Genomic DNA, 17,155 nt, shown 5'->3' on the forward strand with positions numbered 1-17,155 from the left:
CATAGTGGGGCCTGGGGTTCATATGGTGTCTCTATTTTGATTTTCCCATGGATTTTCGACCAAGCGTGGACAGTGACACTAAACGGGTCAAATTTACAGGTGTCTTTGTGACGTGTGTTGAATACTCCATACCTCTCTAGCGGTATGTGCGTAGCAGTGTCATCTTGGCAATACCAATGTTTAGTAAATTAGGCTTGTGCTGCTGGATAGTAGAGCTCAAAATCTGGTGCAGCGAGACCACCGCTTGTGTATGGTTCAGCCAATTAATCCCATTTCATCCTTGTGACACCAGATCCCCACACAAATGCAGTAACCAAGGATTGTAGTTTGGAAAAAAAACTATGCCCGGCCATAGGGGGACATTGCAGAGAAAAATGAGAGTTTGGGAAGGATCCCCATTTTCAAGCGTGCTAATCGTCTGTAAAGAGACAGGAAGTTTAGGCCACAGTTGTAGTTTCACGACCATTAAGTGCAGGTAAATTACATGATTGTAAGCGTACAATGTTTGTCGTTCCCTTGACAGAGTGATGCCCAGATAGCGAACTCGGACCGGTGCCCACTTGAATCCGCTTATATTCGGAGGGCATTGTGATTTAGAATTATTTATTTTGTAATCCGAATATCATGAGAATTTGTGAATCTTTCATAATGGCCTGAAGATTTTGATTGGTGTCTCAGATAGTCATACGCATACAGTGATATTATTTGTGAAGGGCCGGTCATCCTAATTCCCCTGTGTCCATGCACTTTATGCACAAAGGCGGCCATTGGCTCATTTGTTAGGGCAAAAAGTATTGGAGAATGGGCAACCCTGTCTAGTTACTCTACCAAGGAGAAATAATGCGGACAGGGTATGGTTTGTAAAGACTCTAGATCCTGGGCTAGTGTATAGGAGTCGAACACATCGAAGGAAATATGTACCCATCCCAAAACATCCAAGCACTAAGAATATATTCCCAGGACACTGAAGCAAATGCCTTTTCAGCGCCTAAGGCAGCCACTACAGCCTTTGGGTTCACCTGTGCCATCACCCCGAATAAACGGCGGAGATTGAGGACAGTGGATCTCATGGGAATGAAGCTGGGTTGGTCTGGGTGCACCAATTTGGACATGCTAGAGAGAAGCCTTGTAGTAAGGATTTTGGCAAATCTTTTCACATCTGATTTTATCAAGGATAGGGGTCTGTAGGAGGTCATATCTTGTGGGGGACGGTTTGGTTTCAATAGTACCGTTATGATGGCTTCCCACATCGATTCTAGGAGTATATATCACGCTCCATAGCCTCTACCCACACGCTCAACAGGATAGGTGCCAATTCCCCATGATATTCTTTATATGATTCAATGCGCAGTCCATCAGATCACAGGGCTTTCCCTGATCCCAGTGCCTTAATGGCGTGTACTATTTCTTCCTTAGTTATAGGTGAGTCTAAAGCAAGTTTAGCCTGGGACAGAATCACAGAGACCCAGTTTGTTTAAGTATGTCAGTATTATCTGTCGACATCTCATCTCGATGAGAATATAACACCGAGTACAACTGTGTGAATTCATCATGAGTCGCCACTCGCCACCGTGCTGCTTACTGCTTGGATGCCGGCGATGGGGTTTCGGTAACTTTCTGCTTTCAACATGTTATCTTGGGATATGCCAGCTTTGTCCCCTTCGCTGTATCTGCAAGCCCATACCAGAGTAGCCATGTATAGCACCTCCCTGTCTGCTTATGAAAGTCACTTAATAGTTTCGCTAAAGTCGCTTTAACTATTTTCGTGATCTGGTAGCTGGTATTCAACTTGGCCCAGTTCCTTTCTAACAGTTTTAAGTAGACTAGTAGCCTTGGCCATGAGAATACCCCTGACCCAGACCGTGAAGGTCTCCTAGAGTGTTGCTTGGGTGCTAACGGAGCTGTTGTTTGTCGAAGAACTCTATTTCTTTGTGCAAGGATTCAGTCACATTGGGGTCTCTGAGGATAGCGGAGGGCCTCCTTCAGCATTTGACATGTGAGGGGGAATTTTGTAATTCAGGGCATATCTAGACCGGGGAGCTGGGTGCATGGATGGGTATCCCAGCTCAACACCATGTTAGAAAGTGAAGTGGTCAGTAGCCAATAATCTATATAGGATTCTGAATTGTGCACCGTGGAGTAGTATCTATATTGCTTGTCCTGTGGGTGGGGAGTCCTCCATACATCAATTAGGAGTTACTGCAATAGTATCTGGTTCAATGTGTTTGCAGATTTTGTGAACATCCGGGGTGCATCCGACGATCGGTCTAGTACCGTATCTAGAAACGTGTTTAAAGTCTCCTCCGCAGAACACCCATGTCTCATCCAGTGAGAAAAGCATATCCATTACAGAATGATAAGTCTGGGTCGTCTCTGTTCGGCCCGTATGTATTAACCATTCCCACTGGGTGACCCGCTATTTCGCCCCACACCAGCACATAAAGTCCCTCTGGGTCCATTTTTGCTTTCTGTGTAGCGGAACCGGTGTCTGGTCAAAGGTTCGAATCCAAAAGGATTGAATGCCATAGGGTCGAGTCAATAGGACTAAAACAAAAGGGTTCAATTCTTTTTTAAAAATATATATATATTTTTTGGTTTCCGTATAGGGAAAGTGTTTTTACCACAAAAAAGGGGGTCTGTGGGGGACACCCCAACTAAAAAAATAAATCGACCCTTTTGTCATTCGATCCTTTTCATTCGAACCTTTGACCTATAACCGCGGAACCCTAATGAAGGATGGATAAGTGTAAGGACTCCCCTGGCTTGTGTAGAATACTCTGTATAGTATTGAAGCGGACCCCAACTACTGATAAAGTCGGTTATACTTTCTTCAGAGCATGAGTTTCCTGCAGCATTGGGATTTGTGGGTTGTGAAGCAACACATGCGCACCCATCTTTTTTGCCTTACCGGGGTCATTGAGCCCCCTGACAGTCCAGATTAACAGCTTAATTTTCAGCCCTTTTCCCATGGAGTCTGTTTGCCATTCGTATTTGTCATGTTTTAACACTTTCATTGCTTGCACTCTTATTGCTCGTACTGTTCTTAGCAACATGACCATTGTTTTCAAAACTGTAAACTTCCCCAACTTGGCCAGACTCCCTCAACCATGCCCATCAGATCCCTTTTTAACAGTTGGCCTCCCTCGGCCGGGCTCGGACCAATTTCAATTTACTTCAAGTATCGAAGACTTTCAAATGTGCATGGGGTTTGGCTTGATCCGTTGCAGGACCACTTTAATTTCACAATTCCTCACCTTTCGTTGGATACCTAACAGACTTTAGAATGAGCACCCACGAGGTGCCGGAACACTAGTCTATGGTATTGTATCTTAGCTTCAAAGTTCATACTCATCTGCTGTTTTAATTAAATTTGTGTCGCTCGCCACATACGCTTCATACACTGTTCTCTTCAATATTGTTTATACAATGTTGCAGCTTGCAACCTTGGTTTCCACACAGACTGGTCTGGAATCGGTCTTCCCAACTCACTGGCTTTACTGACTTCACTGGTGCTGCTTTGTTGTAGGAGCCAAGGACAGTAACATGGCGTCAAACGATTCTTCTCACCTTGACTGTTAATGCGGGAGGGCCCTGGGTATCTCTGACACACAATGCAGGATTCTTCAGATTTGATTCCAGGTCTTACGTTTCCTATTCTCAAAGACTCGTGAAAGATGGACCTTCGGTGAAAAGGTCAAGGGCACTTCCCTCCTTACAATCCTCTTAGGTCTTGCCATCTTCCACCTTGTACTAAACTGCCATCTTGGAACTGCTGCTTTCCTGTGTGCTTTGTCTTGCTCAGAGTATTCTTTCATGCTCCGCCTTTTATCCATGTGGGGAAGTGGAATGGAAGTAATGTATGTGTAATGATCAGTAATTGCCTGACCATTGTATTGGAGAATGTTGTATTGGGACACGTCAGGTATAAGGCTTGGGTGTTAGTCCGTTTTCTTTCACAGTGAGCTGTCCGTGGGAAAGGGTCTGTGTCAGAAAGAGGGGTGGCGGGTGTTCTGCCTGGTATGATGGGGTAAAGGTGTTCCTAGAAAGGGGATACAGCATCTCGCCATTTGGTATCCCATTTCCACTCCCTGAAGACCCCTCATCCAGGTGGTCCTCCCGCACTGGTCAACCCCCAGGAACTGGATTCAAAAGCCAAGGCCATGTCCTAGCCACCTGTGTGACAGATCCTCGGGCACTAGCGGGTGAGACACCATCGGGTTTCTCACATGATGCACTGAAATTATCTATATGCCTACCCATGTGTATCCCCACGTCCACGATCTAAGGCACTGTACAGTTATAGGGTAATGTGTGAATCAGTTTTGAGCCTGTTTGAAACAATGACAACTAAACAAGGAGTGCAATAAGGACAGGCTCTCTCCTGGTCAATTGGTTTCTGTCCATGACATGTATAGGACCTAGTCAGGATCTCTGTATTTACCTGTGTTCATTCAGTCATTATTTCACTGCCTAAGGCATATTGTTCCTCTAATGGCAAAGTTCTCCTTTGGTGGTGTGATGGATCAGATGAAGAACATGGATTCTTGACTTCATCTCACTGCTGTTGTTCATTAATTGTAAGGCGAGAAATCCCTGCGCTACGTGTGTTCCCTACCTAATAAAGCTAACTAAGGTGCTCGTCTCATCAGTGAGCGTCCAAATCAAGATCGGTCCACCGTCCAAACTAATCTATCCTAACCCTACCACTATTAAAACAACAAAAGTACAGGAGAATGACTCCCTTCTCCTGTGTGGTGGTTCTTTCCACCAAGTACAATAAGATGAAAGTGTCTTGTTAACTACTTTTATCAAATCATACAGTTCCAATGCTGGGTTCTTCAATTTTCAGAAGTCTTTCAGTCAATCATTCTTTCCTCCTTAGTCTCCTTGTTTTATTCTAGTTCTTTTTAGCCCTCTCCTTTCAGAGGACAAGTTTGCTCCTTTCTCTGTATTCAAACTTAAGATCTTCCTTTTCCTTTAATATCCATAATTTATCTTGGCTGGGACGAGTATGGACGGTCCAGTAATGATCTTTCGGTCCATCGCCCGCTTTCACCGTTACCTGGCTTGTTCAGGGTTTGCCTCAATGGAGTTCGTAATAGGCTGTGACCCTCTTCTTCACTTGTCAGGTTGGCTTCTCATTTCTTCGGTAGTGCCACAAATGGTCTGTCCATTCCTTCTTCGGTTGGTTTGCTGTTAACGGACCTCCAGCTCCACCACGACTTTCTTGCAGTCACACCACCACTGATCTCCTGCCCTCCGGTTCAGGACGCCTTGTATTCAGCTCGGTCTCGCGTCTCTTTTTCCACACCATGCATTGGAAGCGGTACTTGAGCTTCTCTCTAGCATCGGACGCTGCACATCCCAATTTTCCTCAGCATACCTCGGTCAGCTCATTCAAAACTCTCTGGTTCTCTCCTTCACAAGTTTTAGGACGCTGCCGTGGAACCTCTCCGGCATACTGTCCAAGTCCTTCTACTCTGACTCGTACTCTGTATACTTTGTGGTTTCCTTCGTTTTAGTACATATACGTTTTCTTTCACAGGTACCAATAGTTTATTTGGATGACAATAACAGATTCTAATGTTGTCTTCATCTTTCTTCACAGGATATTTTTGAAGGAGGGTTAATGACATGCTGCTTAAGGTGTTCCTCATAAGAGTCCTTGTCCCCAGAAGGGGAGTCTCTCCTGGTGAAGTCCTGCTTGCCTCTACCCTTAGGGAGGGTATTGCGGAGTAGGCTCACCTCCCTAGCCTCACTGGGACACCCCGCCCCCTTGGGGAGAAGTGATGGTATACCACGATTCGTCAGTGTATTCTGGCATGAACAGTGAATTCCTGCATGACTGCAATAAATGCAGGGTTTGTCCTCAAAGGGCCCAGAACCTAAGCTCTTAAGGTTTGGCCAGGTGGTCGGGTAGCAAACTCACAGCCCCACTCATGCCTGTGTTTACTGAGCATGCTCGAAAAAGCTGAGGTGGATGTAATGGTGTTGGGGAGAATTCTCATTTCTGTGCCAATTCCCTTCAACCTTCGAGATCCCCAGCTCTTTTGCTGGACTTGAGGACTTTTACTTTCTACCCTGGAGTGAGTGACCTTTTTCTCTCATGTATTTTTTGATCGGATTTGGACTCTGTGTTTACTTTGTTTTTGGAGTCTGACAAACTCGTAGGCATCTACTTTGTGTATGGTGACACATCGCACCTTCAGTGCAGTGTCACAGAGAAATCCTTTAGATTTCTCCTAAGGTTTAAATACCTTTACTTGGGTGCACTACTGTTCCCAAGAGTAGTAAAGTGAAATCACTTTACTTCTTTTTCCTATGTAGGTCCAGCACACCCCATTTTATGTGGAGTGCTGGCGGGGTTACTTAGTAGCCCCTTTTCCTGCTTACTCATGTAACATTTTTTGTTCCCCTCACTACTTTAAATGGCAGATGGCAGTGGTTTAATTATCCTACCATTGTGCATTTCTACCGCAGGCTGAATCCTCAGCTGCAGTCTTGCACCCATGGGTGGCCATTGTGACAAAGTGGCCCGGTCTTCTTTTTTTGCCCTTTTCTTGTTTGTGAGGTCTTTCTTGGGTTTTACTCTGCGCGCCAAACCAGGTTTAACCCTTTTGTTCGCTTTGCCTTTGGTGGGCTTCAGTACTGTAACCTGCCTCTGGCTCTAGTGTGTCTGGCAGGGCAGGAAGTGAGGGGGGTGCTGAAACTCTGTCCTTCATCTCCAGAGCAACCTGAATTCAGCCAGTCCTGATTGGCTGGCGGGCCGTCCCTGCAAGACAGCCACCCTTCTGTGTGAGCGACGGCTATGCTGTGCATGAATTGGAGAAACCTGCATAAAAGACGAGGCTTCTTGCAATGAAGACAGTCGACCACTGCAAGAAACATCCGATGAAGGGATCGTGAAGAAAAGCTTGTTGCATCCTCCTGGACCGTTGAACTGCCCAGTGAAGCCCTGCTGCTGTGCTGAAACTGCTTTTCCTAATCGACAAGAGAAGCTCTGGAAAGGACGACTTTCTCCATTGGGTTGGTGGGACCAACTAACCCCACAACTAACTTTGCTGGAAGACCTTGCACAACTGCTGTACTTCTTTGCTGCTGCTGGAACAGAGTGCCAGGGGTCGAGAAATCCGTAGTAGAGTGCAACGTCTTTAAGCTGAACCGAAGCTCCATGAAGATCCAGAGGATCCTCCTGAAGTAGGACGACCCAAGCTCGAGTCACCTCATCAGAGTGCTGAACTCAAGGAGGGAAGGAAGCCCATCCAGTGTGAAAAATCTGCAGTGGTGCTATTTGCCGGTAGCTGAAACCGCGAAGTGCTGCTGAACTGAAAAGAGCCCGTGGCTGCTGCCGACCTCGGAACTGCTGTGCAGGAGTTCTCCAGACGTCCTCCTTGTCCCCACAACTGAGGCCCAGGACCACCGGATCTGCAACTCTGCAACCAGAACACAAGCCATCTGGATCCTCTTCTAACCTAAGGTACTGTTCTGACTACTTACATCTTTGTCTGTAGCTTGCTTGGCTCAGTTGAGATTTGCAGTAGCTGATTTCTAGAGTTGATTCTAGCTCAAACTTTTCACAAGTGTAACCGCAGTGATTTTCTACAACAAACTCTCTAACTTTGTGCAAGACTTTTGTGCTATCTAAGAAGTGGCTCAGCTCCATAGACATTGTTCAAATTGACTTTGGCTGCCTTGGCTCCCTGCAAACTCTTCTAACCCATTGACGTTGATTCTAACTGTCCCTCATAAGTGGTACATTGGTTTTTAAATAGTATTGCTGGGAAAGGTTTTATCTAAACTTCATTGGGGGATTTTAAAAGTGCTCACATGCTCTGAGAACCTGTTAACCTTTTTCCTTCCATTAACCTTTCCTCTTTTACAACCTCAATTTGCCAAGTACCAAAGTGATATATAAATGCCAATACTGGCCTAGTAATTGAAGTCACCTCAGGGTGTAGGAAGTGTGTATGAAGCGTCTCTAAAGAGTATCTACTTGCTTTGATTCTGAGAAAGTATTTGCACATTGCCCTTTTAAAAGAATGCTTATTTAAAACGGACCATTAAATAGATATTTCACTAGAAAACCTTGAGTGGAAGTGTTCTCGTATGTGTGGATTTCTATGCTACAGCTCGCATTTACCCCTCTTGAGATGTCTGGCTGCTCAGTCACTCTACCAACTTGTGTAGTACAGACCTATACCAAGAGGTGGGTTACCTAATACCAAGAGGACAAGACTGGTGTAGTCTCCCCACAGGGTTACTGCATACTGTCTTGCCTAACAAATGGGCCACACAATGGATTTCATTATGTGCAGACTAGGGATGTAACGGTATAAAGGTATACCGTTAAAGATACAGTGAACCACTTAATTGAACAATAATAACCGTCACATTGTTTATACCGTTAAGTGTGCTTTTCAATCTGATTTGGAAAGGCTGCAGTAAGCAAGTGCTGCGCAGTCTTGGTCTTGCACTGTTGGATGTGCCGTCTGCCAAGTAGTTTCAGTTGGAGCAGTTTTTAATGCCATTCCATAAACCACACGTGCCTGACACAAAATCAGTACGTTAGCAATGGGAAGAATAGATACAGTGCCAAGAAGGAAAAGGATTTACTTTGGGTTGGCGGCTTTGGGGTGTATATATTTATAATAGATAATGTTCTCTAAACATATTACAATGGGGGATTTCCCTGGTTCCATCATTGAATATACATATAATAAGTCACACTGCAAAATTCACTAGTCTCTGTGGGTATTCCCTGCTGCCATACCAAAGGGTAACATGTCTGTGATTACTGAACACTTTTGGCCTGCAAGTAAACTGAAGGCGTGTGCGTGTGCGTGTGCGTGTGCGTGTGCGTGTGTGTGCGTGTGTGTGTGTGTGTGTGCGTGTGTGTGTGTGCTACCATCAGCCTCCATTGATTTGTGGCATGCAGGTTATCAAGATGGCAACATGTTAATCTTCACCAGTAGTCAGTGGGGGAGCTAAAAGCCTAAATGACCACTTAAGAAAAGATATTCAGTTTGCTTTGCCAGTCGCAGCAGGGCTTCTCCCCTCCCCCTCTCCATACGTGTGTTTGGTGGAAGCAAGGGGGAGCATTTCAGTGGAAAGTATGTTGAAAAGCCCAATTCTGGCCCTGGGTGTCTGGTTTTGTTTGTGATGAATCTGACAATGTATGACCTTTTTAGAAAATATTTGTTAAGATTAGTTAACTCCACCTGCTATACCGCGATAACTCTGATCTACCATTTGGCAAGAAGGTTATCGTACCGTCATAAAACTAATACCGTGACACCGCTAGTGCAGACTGATATATGCACTGCCCCACTACAAATATCGCACATGCTGGAGGGTTTTGACAACTTATTACCTGGGTTTTTTTAATCAACTGTGGCAAATCAATTTTATTCCCACTGGATGTACTGGCTTGGAAGGTCCGTGAGCAGGTTGCTGCAGCTTTCAATTGATACGGTGGGCAGACTGGTAATTAGCTGCTCCACTACCCAGTTAGTCTCATGGCAATCCTTCACTTTTACACTGGTCACCCCATGTATGTGAGGTATGCCCAGAAGTGGTTCTTGAGCCTTGGCGTTGCGGTTATCCACAAGAGCCACAGAAAGCACTCTGTAAAACATGGGACTAACTGAAAATCTGCAGACTTGTGGATTTTGCAAATGTCCCATGAAGGGGGTGGGGGTGTTCTTGTTGTACTGGAATGGGGCTCCACAGTAGTTTGTTTCCCTCATACAATATACTTGTACTGCGTACATAGATGGAACTCCATGTTACAAGAACATGCTGAATGTTTAACTTCCTCACTTTATTTGCATGAAGTACAAATTAGTCTTGTCAGCTACTATATTTGAGACGTGTTATTGTGCACTAGTAAATTATGCTAGTTGTGGGTGGAAGAACGATTTTTTTTTTTTTTTTTTTTTTTTTAGAACTGCATAAAGAAACAATATTTTGGTTTTTAAACTGGTCAGCTTTGTCTGGGCTATAGTTCTTTTCGGTTCGCTCTGTACTTCCACGCTGCTTTCTTGCACATCGCTCTTTCTGCTTCTCAATTGGGTGCCATCAGAGAACTACCTGGTCTAGCCGGAGTGGTAGAGCATGTGTTGTGCGCTCTCCTTTAGTAGTGTGGAGTATACCAGAATGTGGTGCCTTAAGCTGGTTGGTTATTGGGTTTCCACAACTCTGTGATCATCCAAGATCATGGATGCTTTGAGCCCACTTGTGCTATTAGAACAATTACGTTTTTACAACATGGGTACACTATACTCCATGATAACCCTATGGCCGCGTTCCTCACCTAGTCCACAGAACTAACTTCCCACATGTAAAAACCACTATTCCTTTTGAACCGCATCTTTACGAGGTTCCAGGATTGTGACTATTAGTCTCTCAAAGTAACCTTTCAATACTTTAGTCCCAAGCGAGGCACGAGGCAACATGCATTAGAAGGGCATTTTCACATGTTGCCATTCACATTTCTTCCTTGGGTCGGTCAACGTCACCGATCACAGGGTTTTATAAACTGAAGTACAGGAGTGTGCGCATGAAAGGTAATTTTAACGAGATAGTGAGTCTTGCAGAAACGGACTCTTGCAGAAACTGTGGTTTTTTACATTGTTTTATTTTATTTACTAAAAAGCACTTATCCTGGTCCTGATTTCATAACTAGAAAGAAGAAATGGGGCAGGTTTATCTTGCATATTTTAGCACTACCCAAAAATAAAGGAAAGAAATTCCCCTGAACTCTTGAATCCTTGAAACAAGCATGTTTTGTTTAATAATGTGTAGAAATCCAATATATGGTATGCTGGTCACTCACCGGTCCACTGCTGTTTGTCGGAAAGCAGATTTTCCCCAGGTTATATTTTGTAAATGTAGATCTAACTAGCAAAAGAGCTTCTAGCAAAAGAGCCTAATTTGTAGTAAACATGAGTCGTTGCCAGAGGTATTTTGTTGTGTATTTATATAGTGTCCTTACACTTTCAGGATTCAACCTCGGAATCTGACATTAAGGAGCATGTGTCCAAGTACACTTTGCCATTGGTTGGGCAGCGCAAGACCTCCAACGATGCGAAGAGATACACAAAGCGTCCCTTGGTGACCGTTTACTACAGTGTTGACTTCAGCTTTGATTTTCGTGTTGGTATGGCGCTTTCCATTTTTAGAAACCTACTTTGCTGTGCAGACATAGATGGTGCAGGATGAGGCCTAGCAAATCTAAAACTGTAAAGCACATCTGAAATATTTAACGTTTTAGGCTGGAGCTTATGTTTGAAACTGCCAGAAAGTAGTCCCAATTACTAGTTGCGGTCTGGAAAATAAAATGCAGTCAGAGAAGGGTCATTTGAAATGTTTTAACTCCCTGTGGTCTAAAATTTAGTAATTTGCCCATAGAATCACATCAAACCGAATTTAAAAATCTGCTATGCTTCTAATGCCTGCCAAAGACAACTGTTTAAAAAAAAAAAATATATATATATTTCTGATGTTTGTTAATCTGCTTAGGATCACATGCTGTGCATAGGTCCGACATCCAGTGGTCACTGCGGAGTATTGCATTTTGTTTTTCGTAGTCGAAAAAGGGGACGTCGACAAGGCGTGTCTGAAACACTATCCCTATAGTGACGTGCGTTGTACCCACAATCCCTCACCCGTCGAGGTCCCTCATTGTTTTTTTCCGCCCAGCTTCTGGTCGCCTTCACGCGGAGCTCCTCGAGAGACATTGCAACTCCTCGACCTTTGGACGTTTTTTCTCATAATATTAATAATCCCTCCCTCGACGCAGTTGTAAGCTGTTCTCCGCCGAGCAAGATCTTCGACGGAGGGTCGAGCGGAGGAAATCCTTCGGCGCTGCCGAACACGTGGCCTGGCCTCGCAGGCCATATACAGTAGGGAGAGCGGGGTCGTGGGACATCTCTGGGTCTTTTCTGAGAATGCCTTTGCCTTTCCCTTTCCCCTTCCTTTCCCTTGGGGTGCTTATCGCGATTTATTGCCTCGGCTATGGAGAGGACACCCTTTAGGTTTTGCCCGCTTTGCAAAGGCAAATTTACTTGGAAGGACAAGCATTCACGGTGTAACCGCTGCTTGCCCCTCGATCACAAGGAGGAAGGTTGCGCGGCTTGTCGGCTTCTTAAGCCTAAAACTCTAAAAGACCGTAGGGTTAAAAGGTGGGCGGCCTACGCGATGTCGAAGGCCGAAGGTTCACCCGCCGCTGCTACCACCGACAGTGACGAGGAACGCGATAACACGACCTCCGCTACGGAAGTCGAAACCCCCTCTAAGGAGCGCTTGCGCGCTTCGTCGTCTGTCCCCGGCCCCGACGGGCTCGGCTCACGCCCTGCTTATGGGGATGAACACCCCGGCGACACTGACGCACACAAAGACTCACATAAGCACACAACCCACGGCTCTTCTTCGTCTAAAACGAAAAGAGCTTCGGCGCCCAAGGAGACGCAGGTTCCACCGGCGGCCTCCTCGGACCGTTCGGGTTCGAAGCCCCTCTCGCAACCGCAGCCGCGACCAGCGACTGGGCTTTCGGCAAATAAGGGCGCCGCCCCCAAACCATCGGCTGGCGCGCATCAACAGAAGGCGCATACCGTCGTAGAGCGTTCGACACCCATAGCGTCGAAAACGCAAGCTTCCGCCGACAAACTAGTCGCCGACAAACGAGTCGCCGAAAGCTTGGCGAGGATCGCTGTAGCCGACGCCCAGAAGCGTACGCCGAAGAACACATCGAGCGCTACGCATAAGTCGAAAGACACGCCGAAAAAGCCCAAAGAAAGGCAGGGACTACCCCCTTCAGTCGGGGGGTCACCCAGCACACCTGAAGGTTTTTCGGAGGGCGACGGGACACTTTCCTCGACGCTTTGGGAGAGGTTGAGCCGTTTCCAGCTAGATGACTATTTTTCCCCCGCCAGACCGCTCTGGGGTACCCCATGAAACCATGGAAAGACTCCACCTCTGTATGGAGAGGATGGAAAGGTTTATGAATACCCAGACCTCTCAAACTCCCAAGAGGACTAGAGAAGGGCCTCAGGAGGACCCCGGGCCAAAAATCCAAGGCTAGTCGATCCCCAGGTGGACACAGCCTCAGACTTCCATAACACATACGACCTCACTGGGGAGGAACAATACTTGGAGGAGGAGGATGATTTCATGGACGATGAAGGACAGAACCAGGAGGAATGTCTGGAAGACAGGCCAGACATTATAGAAGAAGGCTTCAGAGAAGACACTGAAGAAGGACCTTCGCACCCCTGGCAATCCCCATCAGTATATTCCGACACTGATGTCCTAATCCTAAATCCTCCTGACGATTCACCGGTTAGGAACACGTCTCCAATTGACGATCAGCCCACTTTCAATGCACTGTTGCGCAGAGCAGCAGCACATTTCGAACTGGACACTGGGGAGCTCTCTCCAGAATTAGACTTTGTGGAAAAAGTAATTAAAGAGAAACCCCCGGTCAGCCAGACCATTCCCCTCCTAGCTTCAGTGAAGAGAAGAATCATCCCTTCGCTGGCCACTCCCGCATTGATCAGAGGGGTCAATCCGAGAATTGAAAAACTTTTCACTCCTTCTCCCTCAGACCCGCTCTACATTAGGGGACATTCCATTCCGGATTCCCAGTAGTATCTAATACTAGAAAGAGGGCAGGGGTACCACTTTCCACCAGTGAGGCACCCCCTGACAAGGAGGGCAAAAGGCTATATGCCCTTGCAAAAAGAGTAACTTCCTCGGCTGCCTTCTCAGCAAGAATTGCGAACAACAATTCTTTGCTTGCTAGCTATGCAGACGCGCAGTGGGCCAAACTGCGCAAGGACGCCGAGGAAGCACCGGAGCCTTTACGTACACGCCTACTTTCAACTATTGGCGAAGGAACCCAGGTGAACCAGAGCATTGTAAAAAACTCTCTAGACGCGGCAGAAACAGCGGGACGTTCCCTGGTACAGGGAATACTCCTAAAACGCCATGTATGGCTGCGCAACTCAGGGTTTAAACCGGAGACACAGGCGTCTTTAATAAATAAACCTGTGGAAGACTCTAACCTCTTCGGAAAAGCGGTGGATGAAGCTCTAGAGATGGCTAAAAAAGAGTTCGATACTATCAAGACTCTTGACCAAATCTCTAAGCCCACTACCAGACGCGGCTATGGCAACAAACGCTTTTTTCATGGCCAACAACAACAACAAAGTCAGCATCAACTATACCCTGCCACCAATTACCAGACCAATAGTGGGCAGTACAGCCAAAGAGGCCAACGCCGGGGTAAAGGGAGAGGTCGGGGATCCACCCCCAGAGGCTCCCAAGCCCCCAACTCCAAGTGACGCGAAGATTCGCGTCCCCTCCCATGCAACGCCGGTCGGGGGCCGGATAACATCCTTTCTTCCTGCATGGGAGGAGATAACGTCAGACCGTTGGGTACTTTCCACCGTAGCCCACGGATACTGTATCGAATTCAACAGTTCCCCATCCTACAGACCCCCGAGGGGACGTCGCATGACACCGGAACATCTTGCCATCCTTCTCCAAGAAGTACAACAACTGCTGGAAAAAGGAGCCATAGAGGTCGTGCCTCTATCTCAGGTAACGGAAGGTATTTATTCAGTGTACTTCCTTGTACCCAAAAAGGATCTAACCATGCGCCCTGTATTAGATCTGCGCCCAGCGAACAAGTTTATCAAACCCCAAAAGTTTCGTATGGTAACCTTACAGGAAGTGATCCCACTGCTTTCTCAGGGAGATTACATGACAACATTGGACATGAAAGATGCATACTTTCATATTTTAATGTTGCCAGCGCACAGAAAATACCTCAGGTTCATGATAGAGGGCAAACACTACCAGTTCAAAGTGCTACCCTTCGGCATAGCAACAGCACCAAGGGTATTCACGAAGGTGCTGGCAGTGGCAGCGGCCCACCTGCGCAGGTTGTCCATCCCAGTTTACCCTTACCTCGACGACTGGCTCATAACAGGGGATTCTTACGAAACATGCTTCTCCAATACCCAAAAGACGGTAGACCTTTTGTTCAAGTTGGGCTTCTCCATCAACGAAAAGAAGTCCAGTTTAGACCCCAGTCAAATCAAGCAATTCCTAGGGGCTCTAATTCAAACGAAGGACGGCCTCGTCTTCCCCTCCAAAGAGAGGGTCCAAAACATGCTGTTTCAAATCCCTCAATATGTGACCGGTCGAGAGGTGACGGTACGCAAAGCAATGCGCCTGCTAGGAATGATGGCGTCGTGTATTTATTTGGTACCTCACGCGCGCCTGCGCCCAATGCAAGAGTGGCTCAACAGCCAGTGGTGTCAGGCCAGCGGACTATGGGAGGATCTAGTTGTGGTCTCGCAAGCCTTGGTTCTCTCGCTACGGTGGTGGACAAAGGAAAACATGGAAAAAGGGAAACCCTTTGCCACACCCGCGGCGGAAGCCACTCTAACCACAGACGCATCCCTCACAGGATGGGGGGCGCACCTATCCCATCAGACTGCTCACGGAGTGTGGACTCCGAACGTAGCATCCAAACACATAAATCTTCTGGAGCTACTAGCTGTGTTCAAGGCGCTAAGAGCCTTCCAGAAACACCTACAAGGCAAAACAGTAATGGTCCTTACAGACAGCACCACAGCCATGTACTAGATCAACAAGCAAGGGGGCACCCACTCTCCAGGCCTGTCCAAGCTGGCCCAGAATATATGGAAGTGGGCTCTCAAACAGGACATGTTCCTACTATCACTACATGTACCCGGGGAACTCAATCTGCTGGCAGACAGTCTCAGCAGAGATTTCCCCCTGCCCGAAGAGTACGAATGGCGCCTGCACGAAGACATCGTCTTCGACGTCTTCACACAATGGGGATTCCCAGAAATAGACCTGTTCGCAACCCTGGAAAACTCACAATGCCTAAGTTACGCCTCCAGGTACCCCCAGAACCAATCCAAGGGGAACGGTCTGTCGATGCAATGGTCAGGGAAATTTGTTTACGCTTTTCCCCCGACTCCCCTTCTCAACAGAGTGGTGCACAAGATGCACCAGGAACAAGTGACCATGATACTAGTGGCCCCAATGTGGGCACGACAACCATGGTTCGCTCACTTGATGGAGATGTCTCTATCCCCCCCAGTAAAACTCCCCTGCCCGTACAACATGCTGTCTCAGGACAAGGGCAGGACTCTACATCCATGCCCCCAGAACATGAACTTAGCAGCTTGGCTCCTGAGATCATAGAGTTCGGACATCTACAACTCCCGCAAAGATGCATGGACATCCTCAGGGAAGCCAGAAAACCGAACACTCGCCACTGCTATTCTAGCAAGTGGAAAAGATTTGTCATCTGGTGCAGGAGTAAAAGCATCAACCCTATTGACTGCTCTCCCACACATGTAGTCCTATACCTGACCCACCTATTGGATTCAGGTCTAGTGCTTAACTCCATTAAAGTACACCTAGCGGCACTTTCTGCATACACCACTTCCCAACTCAAAGTGTCGTGGTGGAGGATCCCTGTTATAAAGGCCTTCATGGAGGGAGTAAAGAGAATACACCCCCCCCGATAGCTGACCCAGCTCCCGGATGGGACCTTAATGTGGTACTTACCAGACTCATGGGCTCTCCATTCGAACCCATGCACAAAGCATCTCTTAAACACCTCACGCTTAAGACTGCTTTTTTAATAGCTATCACCTCCATCAGGAGAGTAAGTGAACTTCAGGCTCTTTCTATTCTAGACCCCTTCGTTACAGTTCACAAAGATAAAGTGGTTCTACGCACTCACCCTAGGTTTGCTCCGAAATTTATTTCTAAATTCCACGTAAACCAATCTATAGAACTACCAACGTTCTTTCAAAATCCTTCCAATTTGGGAGAAAGGACTCTGCACACACTAGATGTACGCAGAGCGGTCATGTTCTACATGGAAAGAACCAGACCACTGAGGAAGACTAATCAGTTCTTCGTCTCGGTGGCAGCAGGAAGAGAAGGAGATGCGGTTTCAAAATCCACTATTTCTAGATGGATTGTTCAATGCATCACTCTCTGCTATACTCTTGCTAAGAGAGAACTGCCCTTTAGGCCAAGAGCACACTCTACTCGAGGCATGGGGGCATCCATAGCATTCATTGCAAATGTTCCCCTTGAGTCC

General features: G+C 46.7%; 1 protein-coding gene across 1 annotated transcript in view; it reads left to right on the top strand.

The window, feature by feature from the left end:
* Window positions 1–17,155, top strand: part of PDIA4 (protein disulfide isomerase family A member 4) — a 160,956-nt gene that overhangs the window by 123,194 nt on the left and 20,607 nt on the right. Inside the window, exon 8 of the mRNA XM_069613345.1 lies at window positions 11,002–11,158. Coding sequence (XP_069469446.1) covers window positions 11,002–11,158 — 157 coding nt within the window. The remainder of the gene's footprint in view (window positions 1–11,001; window positions 11,159–17,155) is intronic.

The sequence above is a fragment of the Ambystoma mexicanum genome, chromosome 5p (assembly GCF_040938575.1).
Source record: "Ambystoma mexicanum isolate Mex_15411 chromosome 5p, UKY_AmexF1_1, whole genome shotgun sequence".
Classification (NCBI taxonomy): Eukaryota; Metazoa; Chordata; class Amphibia; order Caudata; family Ambystomatidae; genus Ambystoma; species Ambystoma mexicanum.